General features: G+C 29.6%; 1 protein-coding gene and 1 long non-coding RNA gene across 6 annotated transcripts in view; both read left to right on the forward strand.

The window, feature by feature from the left end:
- LOC129921508 (protein borderless) overlaps window positions 1-17,423 on the forward strand; it is a 52,664-nt gene extending 35,241 nt beyond the window's left edge. For all 5 annotated transcript variants that reach the window (XM_056003363.1, XM_056003365.1, XM_056003362.1 and 2 more), the window contains exons 3-8: window positions 11,571-12,078; window positions 12,163-12,311; window positions 12,423-12,683; window positions 12,806-13,034; window positions 16,583-16,789; window positions 16,860-17,423. In XM_056003363.1, coding sequence (XP_055859338.1) covers window positions 11,571-12,078; window positions 12,163-12,311; window positions 12,423-12,683; window positions 12,806-13,034; window positions 16,583-16,789; window positions 16,860-17,332 — 1,827 coding nt within the window. In that variant the 3' untranslated portion in view covers window positions 17,333-17,423. The remainder of the gene's footprint in view (window positions 1-11,570; window positions 12,079-12,162; window positions 12,312-12,422; window positions 12,684-12,805; window positions 13,035-16,582; window positions 16,790-16,859) is intronic.
- A 5,923-nt stretch (window positions 17,424-23,346) lies between these two features.
- On the forward strand, window positions 23,347-24,645 carry LOC129905864 (uncharacterized). The gene is made up of 3 exons (XR_008770667.1): window positions 23,347-23,502; window positions 24,146-24,239; window positions 24,308-24,645. It is a non-coding gene; the product is annotated as an uncharacterized LOC129905864 (long non-coding RNA).
- Window positions 24,646-24,690: the final 45 nt, after the last annotated feature.

Below are 24,690 nucleotides of genomic sequence, written 5' to 3' on the forward strand. Positions count from 1 at the left end.
TTGCTCTTAGAGTCAAAGTAGCTTAAATTTTTAAGACTTTTTATATAGAAAATTGGAAAATGTAGGTAACTACTACCTATATAGGTAAAAAAAAAAAAATTTAAAAAAAATAAAATTTGTTTTTTAAAAAAATAAAATAAAATCTGAAATCAAATTGCCCTCCAAAACAAGTATGCAGTTTTAATTGATATATTAACCCCTTGTAGCCCCATGTGACATTTCTGTAACAAACCGAAAAAGATCGCCCAAAAGTTGTAAAAAACATATTTTTATTCTTTTAAAGCTTCTTACATAATCTTTAAGAATTGCTTTATCGAAATAATGCGCCATATTTCTAATAAATAGCACCAATAGTTTTTAGTTGGCAGTTAATGTTGAAAGTTCGGCTTTTTTGGAAAACAAGCAAATTTATGTAAAAACTACGAAATTCAGAAAAAATATTTTTCGTGCATAAACTAACGGGGTTTTATTTTTAGATTTTAGGAATGCGCCTAAAAATAAATATTAGATAGCTTTTTGTTCGATTTTTTGCATTTATATACAAAAATTAATTATTTAAACTTTTTTTTTACTGCGTAAATTTCGAAATAACTAAGCAAATAATGAATTTATTGAATTTTTAAAAAATACGTGTTTTATTATAGCTAAAGCCCTTTCGATTGACATAATTAATTTTAAAATTTACGATGTTGGGTTACAAGGGGTTAAGATGCATTTTTAGAAAAAAAAATTTCAAAATCGTTAGAGCCGTTTTTTAAAAAACTAATTTTTTATAAATAATTTTTTGGAAAAAGAGTTTTAAAATAAAATTGATATGCCATTTTATAGAAATCACTAATTAACATCTAAAAACAAAATTTCAAAAAAATTCAATGTCCCGTTTTCAAAAACTTGATTTAAAAAAAAAAAAATTTCATAATTTTTTTAAAAATCCAAAAATAATTTTTTTTCAAATTTTATTGGCTTATATTAAAATTATATAAATGCTTCTTCATAAAAAGTTTCGTTGAAATCGAATAAGCAGTTTCAGAGAAAATCGAATTTGAAAAAAAAAAAAACGATTCTATGGCAGGTACCGTTAATGATTTTCAAAAAAATTTTTTTTCTTTAGAAGATAGACCGTAGCTTAAAACTTGTATTTGAATTTTTTAAACAAAATCGTTGGAGTTGTTTTTGAGCAATTACAACTTTACTAAAATCGATATATGACAAGTACCGTTATTTTTGGTCTAAAAAAAATTAATTCCAAAAACCCCTCTGGAGAGTCGCTAAATAACGCTACATACCAAGTTTGACATTAATCGCTCCATCCGTTTAGGCTGTAGCTTCGTATACAGACAGACAGACGGACTTCCGGGACCCACTTTTATGGCATTCTCTACCATCGTAATGTCATGGAAAAATGCTATCTCAACTTTTTTTTTGTTTACGAATACATAACTTGATATAGTACCTACCTATATCGCAATTCGCAAGTAAAAAAAAGATATTTAGTAGATATATAATTCAAAAAAAATTTTAATTTTTAAATAAGAATGCATAAAATTCTTTGGTTTAACTAGTTTTATTTTTGAAAATCTCAAAAATATTAAAGAAATATTATAACCATTTAAAGCCGGTTAAAAAAGAATTATTATACCAAAATTTTTAATTTATTTAAAAATTTAAAAATATATTTTTTGGCATTTCATAAATCAGACGAAAAAATGTTACTCAATAACGCATTTTTCTGATTTAAAATTATGTCAATTGAAAAAAGACACTAAAAAATTATTAAAATCCTCTTTGTAAATACGGAAATCCAAGTTCTTACACGGTTAAAAATTCTGGAGTAGTTTTTAATACAGCTCTTGTATTAAATCAATTTTCAATACAAAAAATATTCCAAAATATTAAAATTATTTTTAATCTTTTTTGTATTAAATTTCAATATTTAAGTATCAAGTTTACTACTTTTAATACAAAAATTATTAGAAAATAATCTCCGTGGGTTAAATTCTAATCTTGTATTGAATTTTCGCTGTATTAGATTTTAATATTTTTGTATTACATTTTAATATATTGTATTACATTTTAATATAATTGTATTACATTTTAATGTAAATTGTATTACATTTTAATATAATTGTATTAAAATTTAATACAAATTTATTAAAAACTAATATGAAAAGTATTAAATTGTAATACAAGAATATTAAATTTTAATCAAACGACGTCAGCAGCCATTTTAAAAAAGAAAAAAATTAATTGTTTGAGGTACCTTTTCTAAAAAAAAAAAAAATTAAATCAGAAACTGTAAATTTCTACTAATTTGAAGGCGCTTTGTGTTTTTTCGACGCAAAATGCATACATTGCAGATGAATTTTGATCGGCAGTAAGATTTTACATGCCACAGTTTGTGAAACAGATAAACTAGAGAAAATAATATCACCATTATTATATTATTTATGATTAATATTTATTTTCAGTAATGAATTTTGGAAAAAAAGTACATCTTATCAACTTTAAATACATTTGGTATAAAATTGAAATATTATTGTATTATCTTTTAATAAAATTCTTATTAGAAATTAATAGAAAAAGATTAAATTTTAATATGTAATAGTTGAAATTTAATACATTTGGTATTAAATTCTAATATAAACTGTATTATTTTTTAATACAACTATATTAAACTTTAATACATTTGGTATTAGCTAAAAAATTTTAATATTTGTCATGTATTAAATTCTAATACATTTCTGGTGTAGACCTATATGAAACACCAAAAGTATTAAAAAATACTCCAGAATTTTTAACCGTGTATGAGTCATAGTATTAGAGAAATTTGTATTATAAATTGAAAAAAAAAATCAATTGTGTGAGCTTTGATGCATCATGCATAAGTTTTACGAGCAAATATACATATTATTTAGTAACAAATAATAAGTAGTAAGTAATTATTAATTTAAATTACAATTGCATAAACAAAACTTAAATGCATTTTCAACAAGAGACATTTAAGTAACTGGTTTGAGTGATTATATCGTTGGTATAGTTAATGATATAGGGTTGGTATAAATTTAAATTATTTTATTTCAAATGGCACTTAATATCATAAATTATTTTGAAATTAATATGAAAATTTGTGTAGATATCATATCAAAACAGGGTGTTTCCGAATTCCATAATCGAATATAAAAAATTTAGAAAATTAGAGGAAGGTATTTGGTTTGTTTTAAAAATTAATTTTTTTATATACAAAAATAGATCGATACTAAGAAAACTTGTTTTCTGAAAAATTTGTTTTTTGAGCGTATTTATATTTTTGTCTAAGATCTATGGTTCTTAAATGAAAACAAAAAAAATCAAAAAATATTTATTTTTGTTTTTTAAATTGCTCACTATGTAAATAAAAATAGTACATGCAATAATTGGCTTGACACTTTTTTTCATGCAAAAAACCAGTTACATGATATAACTACTTTAAAAGCTTTAAAGTAGTAAAGGCAATGTAAGTTCTTATCATAAGACTTTTAAATTTGATTGAGAAGGTTCTTCCATAATTTTACATTCAAAAAAAAACCGTATGCATTTATTTTTGTTAGTTTTTACTTAAGGTAAGCGGGGATACATTTGACACCGGGGCACATTTGACTTTGGGTTTTTCGGTATGATCGTGCCCTTAATTAACAATAGTTTGAATGATGAAAGAATCTTAGTTTGATTTAAAGAAATTTTGCGAAATTTCGCAGTCTTTCATTAACTTTTCGCGAAGTACCACGTGTTTTCGTGTTTTCTGTAATTCTGATCTAATTTTTGACCACCGGTATGTAAGCGATTTCTGAACCTAATAAAACAGTTTTTTTAATGGTGAATCAATATTTTGATAGCACTAAGCTTAAAATTAAGTAAATTAAAACCAGCTTTGTAAAAAAATAGTATTATTTATTGAAAAAAAAGAAAAACAGTTCTGTGGCTCCTTCGGGGCATCTTTGACTTTTGCAATGTGGGCACAGTTTTACGTTGATTTTGGTGAATTATATATTAAATAAATTATTTAAAAATAAATCGATATCGATTAATTTTGATTAAGATTTAAAAGGAGAGATTTTTTGAAATATTTTATGGTTTTTTGTTTTTTTCTTCTTCTTTTTAGAAAATAAATTTTTTGATTTTTTTTTTTTGCTATCTACTAAACAAGATTGTTTAAAACCAAATTTTTTTTTTCTAATTAAACAATAGACAAGCATAATTCGCTGATAGTTTTAAAAATATAATGCACACGATGTGGGGTTTAATCCACCATTGTCAAATGTACCACTTTTAAAGTCAAATGTGCCCCGGTCCCGGGGCACTTTTGACAAAATGACTTTTTTTAGAAAACATTATTTTTTTAAATGTTGTAATATGGTAAAACAAAAAAATTTACTGTTAGTATAATCTTGAATAGTCAATAAATCATATACAAAACAAAACATTGGAAAAAATTAACAGTTTTCGAAAATATAGCTCTTTAAAAACTAAGTGTCAAATGTACCCCCTTCTCCCCTACACAATATCAATACTTTACTTGTCGAAAAAGTGTGTTTTTGCTTTTATGTTCTTAACAGCTTAATGTGTTTCCTTCAAAAAGTTTTGATATTTGTTTGATAAGAACGATCAGTTAAAAAACCACAAAATTTAGTGAATTAACTCTGGGATTAAATTTCAGAGAAATATCTGACAATTCTTGCATTTTTGAAATGAAAAGAATCACAATGTAAAAAAGGGTGACAAAAAAAACACAATCTGTCAAGTAAGGTGCTGTAAGTGCCATGCGCCATGTCTTTTCGTCATATATCTAAAAAAAAAAAAGTTATGACTTCCAAAGGATCACCTCAAACCATTACATACGATTGTAAGCCTTTATTTTCGCACATTTGTTATTAGGGGGGTTCATTTTTGAAAACCATCCAGTTTCGTTTGATCACATCCATCCGACCAAATGACAGTAAAGTCTGTGAACTTCCTTCCTATTATCGTCTTCGTGATATCAATTTGATTATAATCTCGATTTAATTTTTTCTCAAAGCGAAAACTTACGCACCTACCTTTATATCAATAAAAACCAACCCTTACAATATAATCAATTCCTTATTTCACGTCGTGATATATATTACCATTTTAAGCATTGCTTGACGAAACTTATATGCACACCAGAATGCTCCCTTCTGTGCGCCATGACTATAAATCAAAATGGCCTCCATTCCATGCCATCAATGTTGCAAGTTGATAACAAAAACACACCAAGCACTCGAAACACCAGTGTCCACAATACGCGTTGATTGTGACTAATTTAGATTCCGCAATATATATTGCCCCACAATGTAATGCCTCTGCCACATGATTTCCTACTCGAATACACTATATAGTAGCTTTGCACTACCCCTGCATTGTCGCTATGTCGTCCACCTGTACATTTCTAAGGCAAGTGACCAGTGTGCACTTTTGTGCAATATGCGCGCACTGCCTATACGCTTTCAGTTTGACGTGTCGCCTCGACTCACGTTCGTTCGGTTTGAGTTGAGACGGGCGGGTTTTCCGTTCGACTCATCACAATTTGAATATAATTTGCATAGTGCATAGCGACGAGGTATATATGCTTTTTATGATTTATAAACGGGCCGGGCACGAAAATTATGCTTTATAGATATCTAACTTCCATGAAATCCTCTCGCACTCAGCAGCGCTAAAACAAAGCTCATCATCATCATCATCATCATCATCATCATCATGCCCAATCGATGCCACACGATATGCCTAAGGGGGCACTTAAAATCTGCCCCCAAAAGCCTCTGAGTCCGAGTGTAATGAAGAGGGCACATCTGATGTGGAATCAAATTAAGTCTGCCTGCCACCCCCGCGCTCGCTATATAAAAAGTTGCATAACACTGAACTTGAGAGAAAGTTTGACATCATCATCGGCGTAAACACCGCTCGCTATTTGTAGGTATATGTATATGGGGCAATTTTTACTCGTTCAGGTAATCAGCGGGTGGTGCCAAGAGCCAAGAGCCGACTAGCTAGCTAGAGGTATAAGCTCTGTACGCTGAATTGTACCAGATTTGACATAAACGACAACTAAACGTTCTTATTGCTTCTAGTAAAATGACTGTCAGGGTCAACTGCAGGTCCGTTGTCATACTGATGGCGATGGCGGTCCTCTATATAGTATATACTTTGGGTACGGGTAATATGCTGGCTGTGTTTTTGTGGACTTGTTTATGATAATTGCGATTTGATTAGCAAATTACTAGCGGGGAATATTTCCATAAATTAATTTTCATTGAGGCAACTTATGACAGCAAACTTGGGGGAAGACCACCGACTGAGAGGGGTTTGGTTTTGACAACTAGCTGAATGCCATGGGAACATTCTTATTTTTTTTTTTTTGTAAGAGCAAAGGAAATCATTCAAGTGACGAGAGAAGTTCTTAGAAGATATAAAAAATGAACATCGTCTGAGAGGATTATGAATGATAAAATGTCCCAATGGGCTGGAACTGGAGGCTTCAGAGGAATTTTTGTTCATAAGTGTTGGCGGGAGAAGAAGGTAGACAAAAATGCAAATTTTTCATTCACTCATATGGGGCGGTTATATGTATTTCTAGACGAGACCACATCTATCCACGTCTTGTTTGCAAATTTTTTTTTTATTTTAAACCGGGGGAACGATTATGATCGATTTATTTTTTCTGAAATTGTTATCAATGCCGGTAGTATCATTATCAATTTAAGTGTGTGTGGACGACATATTGTGTGGGTAGGAAGTTCCACATACGCCCGAGTGAACCATTAAAAAGAATACAAATAATCTCTGAGTAAATTTTATGTTATCTATAAATAGACAAATTGTTGATGAATGTTTAAAGGGGGGGATACAATCAGAGAAATAACTGACTACTTGTTTAGGATTGTTAATATTAATAGAGAGACAAATAATTTTATTATTCCAAATTTGGTTTTGGCATTAATTAAATCGGGTTTTTGCGTAGGAGGGGGTGCGTAAACAATTAAAAATTTTGAAAAAAAACTTTACTAATTGCTGTTTAAAAAATTTGAGTTAAGTAGAAGAACTTAATTTTGAACAAAACAAATGTCTTGAAAATTTGATATTGTAAGTACATTTTTTAGTCTGTACGGATAGATACAAATGTAAAACAAAGGAATTGTTAAAATTAGAGAGACCGCTTTTTGTGATTTTTGAATTTAGCTTTTGCATGAAAATGATACAAAAATAAATATTTAAATAAATTCATGTTTGGAATTCTGCAACAAGAAAATACGAGTAAAAAACAAAAAAAAATTTCACTGAATTTTTTTTTTGTTTATTTGTTAAATCTGCCCTACAAAACTTCCTTTCCTCATGATCTTAGCAATATTGAAAAAACCGCTCGAAAAAAATATTATAAAAGGGTAAATTGATTGATTTTAAAAGTCAATGTTAGATTTTGTTTTTTAAAATAAAAAGAAAAATAAATACGCATACACCACAGTAACCCATTTCGATAATAAAGTTTATAAGTTTAAATGACAATCTCTATTGTTTGGCTTTCTTTGAGATTAAAGTAACAAATAAGGCAAAAACAATAAGAAACATTTAAACATACCACATTGTTGAAAAATAAACCAAGCTGAAACATGTAAACAAACTGTTTTTACACATTCATGAATTTTTATAGAAGTCATATATACTTACGGTGACCATCCGTCCCGGTTTACCAGGGACTGTCCCGTGTTTCGTTTGCTTGTCCCGGGTTTTTATTTAAGAAACCCGGGACGTATAAGTGTATTTTGTAATTTGTCCCGTTATTGTCCGGTATTTCCGCACATTCTCTGATTTTTGTATTCAAAATTTTAAATACTCTGTACGAAAAACCAGAAAAAATTTGTTGGAAAATAAAATTTCTTTTAATTTTTCTTATAGTTTTAAAATTATTTAGATCCAGCTTGTGTTTGTCAGGTTGAAAAGCTAAACCTGAAAATTTTTTTCAAATAGTAAACAACATAATATGAAAGAGGAAAGATCCCAGCTATATTTCAAAATTAGCTTCCACAATTTTGATTTAAAAAATTTTTTTTAAAGAACCTATTTTCTTGATTTCTGACTTAAACGTAAACGACTTAATTGATTACAGCGAAAATTCTCTCATAAAATCTATTACGAAATCTTGATATCAATATTAGAAAAAATTATTAAAACTCGTTTTATTATCTTTTTTTTGAAAAACCAATGTTTTCAAAACGATCCAACGAATTTTTTATTTGTCCCGGTTTTCGCTCCTAGAAATATGGTCACCGTATATACTTTATGTGAATATACTTTATGTGAAAATGTCTGTTAAAAAACGCCATTTGTCAAAAAAGCTGACCGTAAGCTAAAAAAATATTACGAAAATGATTCGAAGAGAGTGATTTAGAAAGTTCGTGTATTTTGCCGATGTTATATAATATGAATAATATTAATATGAACTGTTGAAACCACCACTGGGCATTGGTATCGACTCCAGATAAGGCCAAATTACATGGTGATTGGGTTTCTGTGATGCAGATTTGTTCAGAATGATTTCAAGATTCCAAATTTATATATATATACACGCGGGAGGAAATTTCGAATAGGAAAACAATTTTGACAAAAACAAAAGCACATTATAATGTCATATGTCTTTTTTGAAAGCTCAAATATACTACTTGAATTTGATGTTTATTTGAAGTTTAATGAGTAAATAGGATTTGAGAAATTTAATTTTAAAGTCATCATCTTAGAAAAAAAAATATTTTTTTTTCTTCAAGTTTATATTTTTTTTGTTCAAACTTTTTAAATAAAGTATTAAATTTTTTTACAAAATTCAATGATCTCATTTACTTACAAAAAAAAAAAAAAACCGAATGTTTATAAGTATCTTAGTTTTTGATATTCAAGGAAAGGTGTCATTTTTCTCTAGAATTTTTTCTCGCCATTTTCTTAATTTTTTTTCTAATAGAAAAACTTAAACTTAAATCAAAAATGGAAAAAAGGTCACGCTAACTCGCTGGTGATCAGTACGTCTTTTTTTATTAATTAATGCGAAAAGTCAACATGGATTCAAGAGAAATGGTTCTCACGATGAAAATCGATAAAAGGTATTGTTGTGCCTGAGGACCTTAACTGTCCTGAAATCCATTTTAATGTGGGATCTTTTTCTGTTATACGAAACATGTATTTAAAAAAAAAATACACAGAGCATAATAAAAATAACTCTAAAAAAATATAAAAATTAAAAATAAAATGCAAAACTCTAAAAAATTACAAAAAAACAAAAAAACTCTAAAAACTACAAACTCTAAAAATTAAAAAAAAACTCAACAAAAATAAAAAAAACAACAACAAAAAAGGAGCCAAAATACCACTACGTTTATGTCATTAGTTTTGGGTCATGATAGAAGTGGTTTAAACTTGCGAATCTGTTAATTAAATAACCATTAAACAAGTTTTTTCTTGGGAACAAATAAAACAAATATAAAAGTACCTGTCTTTTTTTTCAATTTTTGTTAAACTAATATAGTTTTTGTCATAAATTTAGTGTTTTTTTTTTCGAATTTTGGTTAACATTTTAGTTTTTGGACTTAGTTTTTTGTTGAGTTTTCATAGAACTTTACTTTCATAATGCTTAAATTCAATATAACACTAACTAAAATTAAGCTCATATTCAGGGTGTTCTAAAAGTAATGGATCAAACAAAATATACTGATAGGCCAACTTAAGGGTTCTCAGAATTTGGTAACTTGTTCATCCCAAAATCTTTACGGTTTTCAGCTCTAAAAAACCCTGTTTTGTTGAATTTAAATTGTTAACTTCAACTTTGGAAATTTTTATTACTTTTTTTGAAAACTGCAATACAAGCTTTTAAAATAATAAACCAGTGGCACACCATACAAATTCCGAGAACCCTTAAGTTGGCCTATCACCATATTTCGTTTCATCCATTAATTTTGAGACACCCTGTATAAAGTATTCTGTGTAAGGCTTTTGTAGAAACAAAATTGTTACGAAAAAAAATTGGATTTAAAAACTGTTCCAAAAATTAACTTCTCTGATTAAAAATACTTTAAAGTAAGAAACCACTAAGAATCAATGTTTTTTTTTACTTTGATTTTAAAATACTAGTTAAATCAAGGTGATTTTCATTGATTTCACGTTGTTTGAAACATTTTAAAAAAAATTAACTAGAATACGTAACTTATCTCCGAGAATGATAAATTACTTGATAAAATCCATCTGAACTTTTTTAGTGGTTCTTGGTGCGGTGAGAGTCCAAACTTTCTATGAACACTCGTTTAGTTTGAAGATTTCAGCACCCACAAAAAAAAAAAACAACTACCTAATTGTGTTCCTGGTCAATTTAATTTTTGTAATAATAAATGCTATAGGTGTTCCTTTTAGGTGAGCGTTACCGTTTAATAAAACTTGAAGCATTAGGTGAAACAGTTTTAACTGCCTCCCCGAAAAAGAATATTCCTATACTTTTTTAATTTTTCGATTCCTTTTAAAACAAAATAATAAACTTAAGTGTTTTCTCTGGTTAAAGTATTTCCAGGCAATTTACCAATTAATATAAGTAGGTATAGGTACATTTAAATAAAAATTTGCAGTATTCTTTGCTGATAACACTGGTTGGCAACGAAAATGGAGCATGAACCAAACCATACTTTTCTAAAGGAATTTTCAAATTTTGTGTGCTGATTCTGAATCCGAAGTCAAAATTTCACTGGCACGTCAAGTTTTCGAAATATTTGAATATTGACAGGTCAAAAACGCGTTTTTTGGTACTTTTGCAATATTCAAAAGCTATATTTTATCGTCTTAAATACGTTTATTTTTTTTTCAAACTATTTTTTTCTAAAAGATATTTGGTAGGTATAGAAAAATATGATATCTCAAAACCTTGGTGGTTAAGTAAACTTATGGTTTTTGAAGCAGATTTGAAATAAATTCCAGTTTTCGACTCCTGATTCGGATGAAAAACTAGCAAAATATTACGGAAAAATAATATTTTTAGATCAAATGTCTAAAAACATATATCATTTAAAATTAGTTTTTCTGACTTTATAGCTAAAAGTGTGATGAGCAGAGCTCAAAAACTAGACGTGATGGAAAAAAAACTGTGAACTGTTTTGAATTCAGCACACTCAAGTTTATTAAAATCACCTTACAGAGTTCTTGCTCCCGACTTTTTTTTGTTTTTTGCCAACCAGTGTAATCTATTGAATAAACTTAAATGCACTACCATTCACCAGCCAAGTGCCTATAAATATTAGTTTATAACCATAAATCTTTGCCTTGCCAAATGGGTTCATGCCAAAGACAGGTATCAAATTTAAACTCAAAAGTAAATTAATAATGAAGATCCCTTCACTAACCACAATTTGATTTTAATATCTTTAGTACATCACACTTATCCATATCAAATTCACTAAATTAATAACTTGTCTAAAACCTCAAACATGATTTTTAACCTATTTTAGTACAATAAAAGAAATATAATTTTATTTTAAAAATATATATTGCAGAATAAAAAAATCTTCACATGGTACGATGGCGATGTTTCTACCAGCGAACTCTTCTCAGGCCGTTTAAGTTTGGTCGACAATCACAACGATTATGGCAAAGCTTCAGCCAATCTAACATCCATACGAGAATCCGATCAAGGTCTCTACCACTGCCAGATTATATTTCCAAATCGAACGCCAAGCTATCGCAACAATGGTACATTTTTCCAACTCACTGTCGAAGGTGGTTCTTTGATCAAAATCCCACCCATCAATCAAACTATAATGGAAGGACAGACTGCGTTTTTCCACTGTGTCATGAAATACCCGGACACCTCGAAAGTAACATGGTACAAGGATGCTGTCCCTTTGAACGAACAACAAGACCTTCAACGTCGTTCGCGTATGGGTCCCGATGGCAGCTTGAGCATTGATCCGACCATGATGAGTGATTTGGGTGAATATGAGTGCAATGTGAAAAATAACGATGGGGAAGTGCAAACAGCCAAGGCCTATCTCAATATTCAATGTAAGTCTAACAAATAGCGAAACACTTCGAACTCGCTGCTTAATTTAAATTCCGAAATCCTTTCCTATCTCAAAACCATTATAGACAAAGCAAAAGTGATTTACTCACCGCCGGAAGTGTACTTACCTTATGGTCAGCCAGCAGTTTTGGACTGTCACTTCCGTTCCAATCCGCCATTGAAGAATCTTCGCTGGGAGAAGGATGGATTGCTTTTCGATTCGTACAACGTTCCAGTAAGTATATCGCAGAATTGTTAATTTCTAAAGGTATTTTTGTTATGTCTAATGTATGCGCATGTTATTCTTGCCCCTTACCACTTCTTGCCCACTCTCTCTCTCTCTAAGGGTGTCTTTTATAAAATGAATGGCAGCTTGTTCTTCAGCAAAGTTGATGAGAATCATTCGGGCAGCTACACATGCACTCCATACAATGAGTTGGGCACGGATGGACCATCACCAATCATTAATGTGATTGTTCAGAGGCCGCCAATATTTACCATCAGTCCGAAACCGATTTACATTCACAAGCTTGGCGAAAATGCACAGCTTTCGTGTGAGGCTAGCGAACGTGATGGCAATCACCTGCCAACAATGGCTTGGACAAGGGTGAGTTCTGAGTTGTGTGTTATGTGTGTTTACTTAAGATGCATACACGGAATTTTCCGCTTGATTGGGATTTGTCTATACTTCGTGTTGTTGTGTTGTATATTTTATATGAATGTATATAGAAAGATGGTATACCATTGCCAGAGGGAAGATACAAAATCGAAGGAGGCAATTTGACCATCGAGGGAATAGTTGAATCAGATCGCGGCATCTATGAATGTTCAGCTACAAATGGGGCAGCGACTATAACAGCCGACACGGAATTGATGATTGAAAACGTGGCTCCAAGGCCTCCGCATAATTTGACAGCAAACAGTACAGAGACAGCGATTACAGTTCGATGGCAACCAGGTGAGACAATTTTTGGGGGTTTGGTAAAGATAAATAACTTGAACCTATAAACAACTATCTACATATATACATAAGTAGAGAATTTTAAAGGAGAAAGGAATAAGGTTTGGAAAGCAAGAATTTATTGAAGTGAAAAAAATTATTAAAGCGTTTTTGGGAATACAATAAACCAAATTTAATTTTTCAAAATGCGTACATCTTCCCAAAAGTTATGCGATTTATTTTTATATTACTTATGGAAGAATACACCATCTTTTTTTTATATTCTTGAGTTCATAAGGTCTAGGGTTTTTACCTAAACTGCATATTTTATCAAAAGGCCTTTCTAAAATAGGTGGTTAAAAAAACTGAAATTGGTTGAAAATTGACGAAGAAAGCTCTTTTGCAACGGGCGCGGCGGTAGCGTAGATTCAATTGTATGTTGTTTTTTTTTGGGATCGGGTCAAAATTCTGGCTTCAAAATTCTGCTTTTCAAAATTCTGCCTTTTTAGCGAAAATTTTGTTTTTCACAATTCTGCTTTTTTTCTATTCTGTTTTTCAAAATTCTGCTTTTTAAAATTCTGCTTTTCAAAATTCTGCCAGTGTTATATTTGAACAAAAAAATTCTGCCAATTCTGTATTTTTTTTATAGCATATGCACTGGCTAAAGAAAAATACACCTCATTAATGTAATTCAACATTGGTACTTTCCTAATTTTTTTTATTTAAGTGTCGCAAATATTTTTTGAATTCCATATACTGACTTTCTTTCAAATAAAATATGTAAACTAATTGGAACCGATGTTGTTTGATACAAAATATTCCTTTTCTTATTCAAATTTTTGAACATTCATCTTTATTTGATAAATTAATAAATTTTTAATTATTTTCGGAAATGTTTTATATTAAACCTTTTCTTAAAATTTTCAAATTTATTCATTCATAAAACAAAAATTACCTAATACGCATTTAAAAAATGACAAATTTTCAAAAAGATGATTTTACAGAATTCTGCAATAAATTAAAAAAGGGTTTGGAAAAAGTTAAAATTTTAAAATTTAAAATTTTGAAAAGCAGAATTATGAAAAGCAGAATTTTGAAAAACAGAATTTTGAAAAACAGAATTTTGAAAAGCAGAATTTTGAAAGCAGAATTTTGTAAAGCAGAATTTTGAAAGCAGAATTTTGATAAAAGAATTTTGACCCCGGCAGAATTTTGACTCCAACCCGTTTTTTTTTCCCCATAAACTGAATAAAATCACATAGAACTTACTGACGGAAATATTTTTTTAATCTTTAAAGATTAATTAATTATTCAAATCGACAATTTATCACTAAATTATCTAATACTAGCTGACCCGACGGACTTCGTTACGCCTCTTCTACTATTTACTTTAAATTTTGGAGTGTGTCAATCTTTTCCAAAAAAAAAAATCGGGTCACAACATCAAATACAGGTCTTTATAAATAAAAGAATGTGTTTTTTGAGTTCTATTGATCGCATTATCATGATTGATGTTTGTAGGCTTAAAGTTTCTGTATTAAGAATATGAAATATTACGAATTTAGACTATTCATATGAGTTGGAAAACTAACTTTTTTGAACCCTTTGAAAACAATATAAAGCCAGCACTTGAAAAAATCGTTCAGAAAAAAAAATTTGGAGTGGACCACGCTAACCATTTATGGTATGAAAACAGATGTTGTCCGATTCTTAGACTTACCCGATGTACCCACAAAATTTCATAAAAATTGTTCCGAAAATACATAAAAAAAAATGTTTGGTTGGACCACCCTAACTATTTAGTGGTATAAAAATAGATGTTGGCCGATTTTTAGACTTACCCGATATACCTACCTACAAAATTTTATATCATTCCAAAAAAATATAGAAAATTTTTTGGTTGGACCACCCTAACCAATTTATCATATGAAAATTCATGTTGGTCGAATGGCCGATTCTCAAACTTCCCGAATACACACAAAATTTTGAAAAGATCGTTCCAAGAAGATATGAAAAAATTTGGCTGGACCACCCTAGCAATTTAGAAGTATGAAAAATAGATGTTGGCCGATTCTTAGACCTACCCGATATGTGTACAAAATTTCATAAAAATCAGTCCAGCCGTTTCGGGGGAGTTTGGTAACAAACACACTGCGACATGAGATTTTTATATATTAGAGATTGTAATATTTAAATTAATTAATTTCTTCAACTGTTGAAAAATTCAGTATCTATTTTACTCAACCAAATAAATAAAATTTATGAATTTCTCTAAAATGAAGAAAGAACTTATTGAATGGGAAATGTTAACCATTAAAAAATAAAGACTTTGTAAAGAAACTTTTGGGAAATGTCATAACCACAATATATTAATTTTAAGTAGATTTACCATTTTTAAGTTATTAGTATTAGTAATTAGCACAAAAATACTATGAGCCTTATTATGACTTGCGAATCGCTAAAAATTTCGGGTTTTAAAAATGATATTTTCACATTAATTTCTTCATTTTGACTGTGAACGTCGTAGTTTTTTTTATCGGAATACCAATAAATGATTGTTTCCCAAATCGTTCGAGTTGAGTCAAACATGCGACACGCGACCTATAAAAGGGCCCTATATGTAAAAATAATTCAACTATCTGTTTTCGGAAAGACTCAGGCTAAATAATCATTATTGGAAATAAAATTGCAATCTAAACACCATTGACACAAAATGTGTTATTTACTGACAATATTCGTTGCATCCCCACTAACAATTTTGCTTCTATAATGCTTTACAGAAGCAACAATTGCATCTGTAAAGCTTTATAGAACCAAAATTGTTTGTCGGGATGTCCTAAAGTCACAACTTTTGCTTCTTCTTCTTTTTACTTCTTTTTACTTTTAAAATTTACCCACAATATTTCTAAGCTTCCGAATCCCAAAGAAACATCAATACCCAATAATATTGAGAATCATCCATTTGACCTACATTCGCACTAAAATAAAGATAAATGGGATCAATGATTTGCATCAGCAACTCTGCATCCAATCAGCGATGCCCTCGGTCATCCATCAAAACTCAAAATCCATATAATACATCCCCTTCATATATTCGTATATGTACTCTATTCTATACGTACGTTGAGAAATATTCAAAATTATGAATCATACATCTCATACCCTAGCTTTATAACTCAACTCGCGTGTCACCTCCCCCCCTTCAAACATATAGATACTATAGAAGCCATAAATCGTTTGTGGCTAATTGTTACCACAAAACGCTAATGGCTTCAGGGTGCACCCTGACGCATAGGAGTCACAAAATATGATGCATGGTTCAATACACCAAATGGCTATTATGACGCAAACAAAATTTAAGCTAACAAGGATGCGATGATATTTGGTTTTTATAGGACAATAAGTGAGAGATGATGATTTCGTCCGAGTCGTATATTGGACGTTGCATCCGCGCGCCGCCCGTCCGCCGCGACCCCACAAAACGCATCGGGACGTTTATAGTGGCTTCGAACATTATTATACTCACATCATCTATTTTGTATTTTGTGTTTTCTTTATATTGACAGGCTATCTGCGACCCAATTTGGAATATATCGTCTGGTATCGACTGTCGGATGCAGCTGAATGGCGCACAATGCGAATCCTCACAAAGAACGTTATGGAGGCGACAATCAAAAATCTCATACCCGGCCGGGAATATGAATTTATGGTGCTTAGTCAGGATCGATATGGGGACGGGATGTTCAGCAAACTTTTCCGTTATTCTACCAAAGGTAATTATAATATTTTAATTATCATTATTCTGCCGTTATATCTGAATTTAATTTTTTTTTATTGGTAAAGGTTCGGATTTTAGTGAACCAGAACAGTTTCATGATCCAATACCACCATCAACTCGCATTGGACCACCAAGAAACCTTACAGCTTTGGAAAACTCACATGGCTACCTTTTGCATTGGGATCCACCGGTTCATGGCTTGGATAGCCTTCGATTGTATGTGATTCGATGGTGGCGAGAACCCGAACACTATCTCATCGGATCGGCTGAAACTATTGACACCTACTATCAACTGAGACACCTTAAAGAAGATGCTATTTATAAAGTTCAGATCAACAGCCAATCGATAAACGGGGATCAAGAAGCTAGCAATGAGCTAGAATTGGTGGTGCCATCTCATCGTAAAATGAGAGCTGTCGTTATAGGCAGTGCAGTTGGAGTGATTTTTTTGGTGACAGCATTTTGTGCATTTTTGTATGTCAAACGGAGTTGCTTTCGACACTTGAAGAGCAATAATGAGAAAATTAATGATACCTAAACAAAAATAAAAATTAATAAAATACATCCATACAACTTTCTTCTTAAGCCATATACTTTTGTATCTTTCTGATGTTTTTTTTTTTTTTTTGGTTTCTCTTTATTGCTTTTCCACTATCTTTTATCGATTTTCAAAAAAAAAAAATCTTCCTTTTTTCTTTGTCTATTTATTTTGCTAAAAGTGTTCTGTTCTATAAGAAAAAAAATGTTATTCAAAAATTGTACAATTCTAATATTGTAATTATATTCTTGTTAAATTTAAATTGATTTTAAATGAAAATAATAAAAATAAAGAAAATAATAAAACTACAATCCGTCTGATGTGGAACATAGCCCGTATTTTTGATTTTTATTTACCAAAAAAAAAAGTGGCTAATAAATACATAAATTTTTTTCGATAATAATTTGATAACAATTTGAAGGTTCTATGTACAAAAATAAGAAACACAAAGTTCTATTTCAATATTCCAATTTTGCTACATAGATGCCAGTACGCTCATTCGATAGCGCCTTGTGGTAAAATAATTTGGAAGTATTGCAACTATCGATAGTTTTGTGAAGTATCGATATACTCGATATTTTTTTGTTATCGATTATATCGATAGACTGTCGAAGTTTAACCAACACTAAATTTACAGTTGAATTAATTTTTAATGGAAAACATGCAATGTATTTGTGCAAAAGAGAACAAAAACAGCGAAAAAACGATAAACAATGTAAAAAATTTCGATTTTTTTTTTTTAATTTTTTCAAAAAAATCACTAAACTTTCAAATAAATTGTTCAAAATTGTTTAAAATGTCTTTCTACTGGTAGCAAATAAAGTTTGAGCAGAATTATAAGCAATATAAATATTGTTTTTGGTTGAAAAATTACTAAAAACTTTCAAAAAAAATTTTGTTCGAATTCGTAACAATAAATCGAAAAACTAATGATGCCAATGGATTTCTCGGGTCCGAAATAGGGAAAAACAGTTACCTATTTGCGCGCCTGTCAAGAATTTCGACTTGCACAGTGAAATTTGATAACAATTTGAAGGTTCTATGTACAAAAATAAGAAATTCAAAGTTCTATTTCAATATTCCAATTTTGCTACATAGATGCCAGTACGCTCATTCGATAGCGCTTGAAAATACGAATCCAACGATACCCATAACTCATTTTTTGTAAAAATGGCGCTTAGAACCTTGTAATTTTGGGCCGATGATTTATCTAATTTGCCATCACCATTTTTGATGTTCGAAACTATGTTTCGTAAAAAAGTGGAAAGCTAAAAAATGTATGTGACATGCAAAATGTTTTTTTTACTTGCGATATAGGTACTATATATCAAGTTATGTATTCGTACAAAAAAAAAAAGTTGAGATAACATTTTTCCATAACATTACGATGGTAGAGAATGCCAAAAAAGTGGGTCCCGGAAGTCCGTCTGTCTGTCTGTCTGTCTGTCTGTCTGTCTGTCTGTCAGTCTGTCTGTCTGTCTGTATAAGGAGCTACAGCCTAAACGGATGGACCGATTAATGTCAAACTGGTGTGTAGCGTTATTTGGCGACTCTCCAGAGGGGTTTTTGGAATTAATTTTTTTGGATAAAAAATAACGGTACATGTCATATACCGATTTAAGTAAAATTGAAATATCTCGAAAACGGATCCAACGATTTTGTTTAAAAAATTCAAATGTTAGTTTTAAGCTAAGGTTTATCTTCCAATGAAAAAATTTTTTTTTGAAAATCATTATTAACGGTACCTGCCATAGAACGGTTGTTTTCAAATCCGATTATCTCCGAAACTGATTATTCGATTTCAACGAAACTTTTTGTGAAGAAGCATTTATATAATTTAAGTATAAACCAAAAATAAAATTTCCAAAAAAATAATTTTTGGATTTTTAAAAAAAATTTGAAAATTTTTTTTTGAAAAATCAAATTTTCGAAAACGGGACATTGAATTTTTTTGAAATTTTGTTTTTAGATGTTGATTAGTTATTTATACAAAATGGCATACCAATTTTATTTAAAAACTTTTTTTCCAAAAAATTATTTATAAAAAATTATTTTTTTTAAAAACGGCTCTAACGATTTTGAAAATTTTTTTTCTTAAAATGCATGTTAATATATCAATCAAAACTGCATACTTGTTTTGGAGGGCAATTCAATTTTAGATTTTATTTTATTTTTGTAAAAAACGAATTTTATTTCTTTTTCCAAATTTCTATATAAAGTCTTAAAAATTTAAGCAACTTTAACTCTAAGAGCAAGTTCGTGCAACCCAGTCGTGCATTTTATTTTTACTAACTTTCCTGTACTAAAATCAGAAAAACAATTTTTCGCTTCATTTTTTAGTAAAAAAAACCAATGACGCATGAGCATAATTTTGTGACTTTAATGTCGTTTTCTAAACTTTTAATTATTCCTACTCTTGAGTAAAAATCTATTACTGCCAACTACACATTTCTATCTACTATTTATATGTCTATCTTCTTGAGCAAATCATGCTGTGTAGATTTTAGTACTAGATCTAGTAATCATCTAACTCATGAATTGGGCTTTTAAGCAATCTGTCTTTGTCTTTTTCCTTTCTATCATAACTGTTTATTAAAGAAGTACAAGAAAAAACCAACCAATCAAATCAAATCAATTCTGAGGAAAACAAAAGCATGCATGCATAATACACGCCACTTTTCCTCAAAATTGAAATGTCAAAAGTTTTTTTGTCTGTTTTTTTTTTTTCTGCGACCCTGACGTTTGGCTTAAAAGCCCAATTGTCTGCCATTTCCAAAGGAAATCTGCTCATATTAAATTCGAGTGTTTTTTTAAGATGCGTTACCTTATGACGGCAAACAAATAGCTGTGTATAAAACTCATAAGAGAATAATTTTTATTTAATTTAATAGCTCGATCTACATAGGCTATGAAAAAGAATTTTTACATTTTTTTTGAAAAGCATTAGAACCGTTTTCTTTTTTTAAATTATTTTTTAGAAATAAAAATTTTAAAATGCATATATGTATGTAAAATTAAATTCGGTATGCCATTACACAGAAAACATAAATCGGCACATAAAAACAAAGTATCAAAAAACGTATTGATCCGTTTTCAAAAACTTGATTTTTCAGAAAAAAAAAAGGATTTTTTTTAATTCAAAAATTATTTTTTAAATGTTTTTGCTTGTTTTAATATTGAGGTCGCTAAAACGTTTTTTTTATAAAAAATTTCCTTAAAATCAGAAATCAACAAAGTTGTTCTATGGCATGTATCGTTAAAGGTTTAACAAACATTTTTTTTTATGTTTTATAATTTGATGTTGATAACTCACAAAAATTTTTCTCAAAGAGTACAAAAGTGATAATTTTCTAACGTAGTTTTTGATAGTTTTTCCGAGTGGAAAACTTAAAATAAAGATACAAAGTTTAGTTTCTTGGTGTAAAAATCAATTCTATGGAGTTTGGTATTAACAGTCCATTTTTTTCGAAAATGAGTTAAGTATGCAGAACTATTTTTAAAAAAAAAACTTTTTTCGTTAACAGCATAACTCTTTCCAAAGATATTCAATGATCCTAACCACACTTAACTCCATTTTCTAAAATTATGTTTTATCATAATGGCATAACTCCAACTTATGCTGTTTTGACCAATCAAAAATGTTTAAACTTTTTTTTTTTTTTTTTGTTACGGAACCTTGAATAACCCTGCTACCAAATGCATTCAAAAATTTTAACTCAGCTGCATCAGTTTTAAAGCAAATATTACTTTTTTGCCCAACTAAGTACTAACAAATTTTACATGACTCTAATTCAATGCACCGTAATGTTAAAAAAAAATGCACTACGTTGTTTCGGCAAGTTACCTTAAAAGTTTGTGTGTTCAATTCTATTTTTAAAATGGTACAACATTGTTGCGAATATTCCATTTATAACCGAGATAAATTTTTTTTCTTAAGAAATCCGACTTTTTTATTAGGTAATTTTTCCATATTATTTAAGTTTTGTACCCTTTCAGAATACAAAAAACTTAAATAACATCGTTGTGCATTTTTTTTACACTACGGTGCATTGAATTAGAGTCATGTAAAAATTTTTAGTACTTAGCAGCTGAGTTTAAATTTTTAAATGCATTTGGTAGCAGGGTTATTCAAGGTTCCGTAACAAATGAGAAAAATTAAGATTTGTAGTCACGGCACATGAAAAACCGTCACATAATGCCCATAACTCACAAAATAACCGTCACCACCTACCCTATCTACCGTTTTCGTTTCGACGTTGACTTTTGGGACACCCTGTATAAGGACACAACTCGAAATAATCTTATTCTTGAACGAAAAATAGTTTGGTCAAAACAACATATCTCAATAAAAACATATAAATACGCTTAAAAATTCAAATTTTTTACTTTATCTATTTGTGTAAATATTATTACATATTTAAAAAAAAATTGAATCCCTATACATTTGTATTAAATAAAACTGAATTTGGATGAATTTTCCTAACTTTAAAATGCATTTATCTCAAAAAGACGATTTTGGACTTGTGTTATTAATACCAAACTCCCTAGAATTTGTATACTCTTTTTCACAAAACAATTGCGCTAGCCAGAAAAAAAACATTCACTTTTGTACTTTTTCAAAAAGTAATTAATTAAGGCTTTTTTTTGTGAAAACCAAGTCTTCTTTCTCTATTTGTGCAGTGGTCAGTGAACTGATTGAGTTGTGATAGTCAGCTATTACACGAAGCCTTAAGGGGCTTGACTCTTTTTTCGAATTTTCTTTTGATAAATCATTCTGTGAGGCGAGTACTATTACACGATGCCTCTTGAGTCAAGAACTCAAATTTGACATTTCTCTTTTGATTTAAAATTTGTTGTTGTTGTATTGCACCAAGAAGCAAAATGAAATGAGAGGGAATGTTGAAAAAAGAAAAAGTGGAAAAAGAAACGTCAAAAAAGAGTCTCGGACTCACGACCCACGAGTCACCGGTCGGATAATTTTTTCTTTCATCTTTTTGAAGTGAAAACTTCTTTAGTATCGTAGTGATTTGAAACAAGATGAAACGAAAACGCGACATGACTTCAACTTTGTATAACTTTTTTGTTTTAATAGATAGATGAATGAAATTTGTACTGTAGATAGGTAATTAAATAAATTATAATTGTACAAAATTTCAATTAATTTCATATTCAAAATTCGGAGATAACGGTAAAAAGATGTTCTTTTCCAACACACGTTATATCTTTTGATCTAGTGCACATACAAATTTGCTTTAACTTAACTTTAATACTCATGCTGATAACATAACATTTTATTTGATATATCACACACAACGGTACGTGCTCTACAAGTTACACAATCTTAAATTGAAGAAATTGAAAAATACCTCAAAACACATGTGGAGATCTGTTGGCGATGACCAGCTACCAGTGTAGGAAGTACCGTAATCTCAGTCTGGAAATTCGACATGGTTGTTTTTAAAAACTCTAACTTCTCTTGTAGACATCTTTGAAATAAGATTTATACATCATTATACAAGGTAAAACAATAAGCTTTCACATGGTATAAATTTTTTTATACATAGGTTGTCAAACAAAAAAATTGATTTAATAGCATGAGAACATAAAAATAAATGTTTTTTTTTGCTTTTTGGATGAAATTTCATCGAGTTTAAAAAATTCTAGCTCTTTTTGTAGATGTCTCATAGACCTGATCGATATATATATTTTGAGCTTAGACAATAAGCTTTGAGATGATATAAAATTTATTTAGGTTGTCATATAAAAAACATGGATTTGAAGGATTTTTTTTTGCAAGAAAAATGATTTTTTAAGGTTTCACTTCTACCACGTGTGAATTGCACACATGATTTTTTTCTCTTTTGCACTCATTATGTTTAAAAAGAGTCGCGCCTCTTGAGGCTTCATGTAATAGCTGACTAAGGGCTTTAAACCTGAACGCAGATAAATTTCACGTTTTATAGATAGTAGAACGCATCTATTGTTGACCTGAAATACAAAGTAAACGCCAAAAGTTAGTTTTGTCAAATTCATTGTTTATTTTGATAACCCATCTTGTAAAGTGTTCAAATTTTTGTTCAATTAATAATAGTTTTTTTTGTATGTATATTTATATCTAAACAAAATTGGTATTGAGTTAAAGTTGTCTTGAATTAAAAAAGGAAAAATAGGTACCTACTTCAATAATTTTCTTATATTTTAAATAAACACATATTCTATTTTAAGAACAGTTTCCAAAATGTGTCTTTCGTTTCTACCTAGAGCTATGTAATTTCTCTTCCATGAAGTACATCTTAAAAAATAAATATTTTGTATCAATAAAAAACATAATTTTGATTTCATAAAATAATTTAAATTTATAAAATAAAATTCGATCCAAAGTTGCAGTTTCGAGTTTTTCGCTCTTTATTTACCAAGCATTTGTGTGAAAAATCGATATCAAACAATTCATTCATTAATTTCAATTCAACAGAATTATGGTTGATAATATAGGCTAAGGGGTGCGTTCACATTTCTAGCACAAGCTTTATGGGAATAATTTAAAAATGTCATGGTTCAACATAACATCTGTTTATATAAAACTGTTCTAAAAATGTATATTTTACTAATATATTCGTATTCATTTACAAAATATATTAGATTCTTTAGTTTAGCTATATGCAATATTTTCATTCTGATTAAAGGATCTCCTAAGTCTCAAATAAAAAAAAACTCCACACCTGACAGTCGACGTTCAGGTTTGGAAAATTTATTTCATACAAAAAAGCTGTCGGCAGCTTTTTTTTTTGTTGTACTTACACTATATTTTTTTAGAAAGATATTCTAAAGTGCCAACTATAATTTAAGCAAAACGAGAATCATGGGAATATATGTAAGGACTCCAGATACTAAGAACAGTAAACATAATGTAAGAAAATAAATTTCCTGTACAGTTTTTTTTTTAATCAAATAAATGTATTTTTTTTTTTGTTTAAGGATTTGCAAGATAGATTAACACAACAAAAGAATTTAAATAATGAAGTTAACATAGCTGCTTTTGGTTTAAAAGTATTCTTTGGCGGTATTGTGTTTGCGGGAGTAATTGCCGGCATATTGTATGGTGATACACAAATAAACGGTGAAGGCGTATTTGCGAATTCTACTACTGGAAAAGTACTGAGGAATGCAGCATGGTGTATGGCAATGCTGTCCTTTCCTTTGAAAAACTAAAAAAAACAATTTCTATTTTTTATTTTTATTAAAAAATAATTTTATACCTAACACTTATGCCAAACAATTTTTTTCTCGTAAAATATATACATACTTTTTATCTATTGTTTTTTTTAAATTTTTACATTTTCCATTTATACCAGATAATA

The sequence above is a fragment of the Episyrphus balteatus genome, chromosome 1 (genome assembly GCF_945859705.1).
Source record: "Episyrphus balteatus chromosome 1, idEpiBalt1.1, whole genome shotgun sequence".
Lineage (NCBI taxonomy): Eukaryota > Metazoa > Arthropoda > Insecta > Diptera > Syrphidae > Episyrphus > Episyrphus balteatus.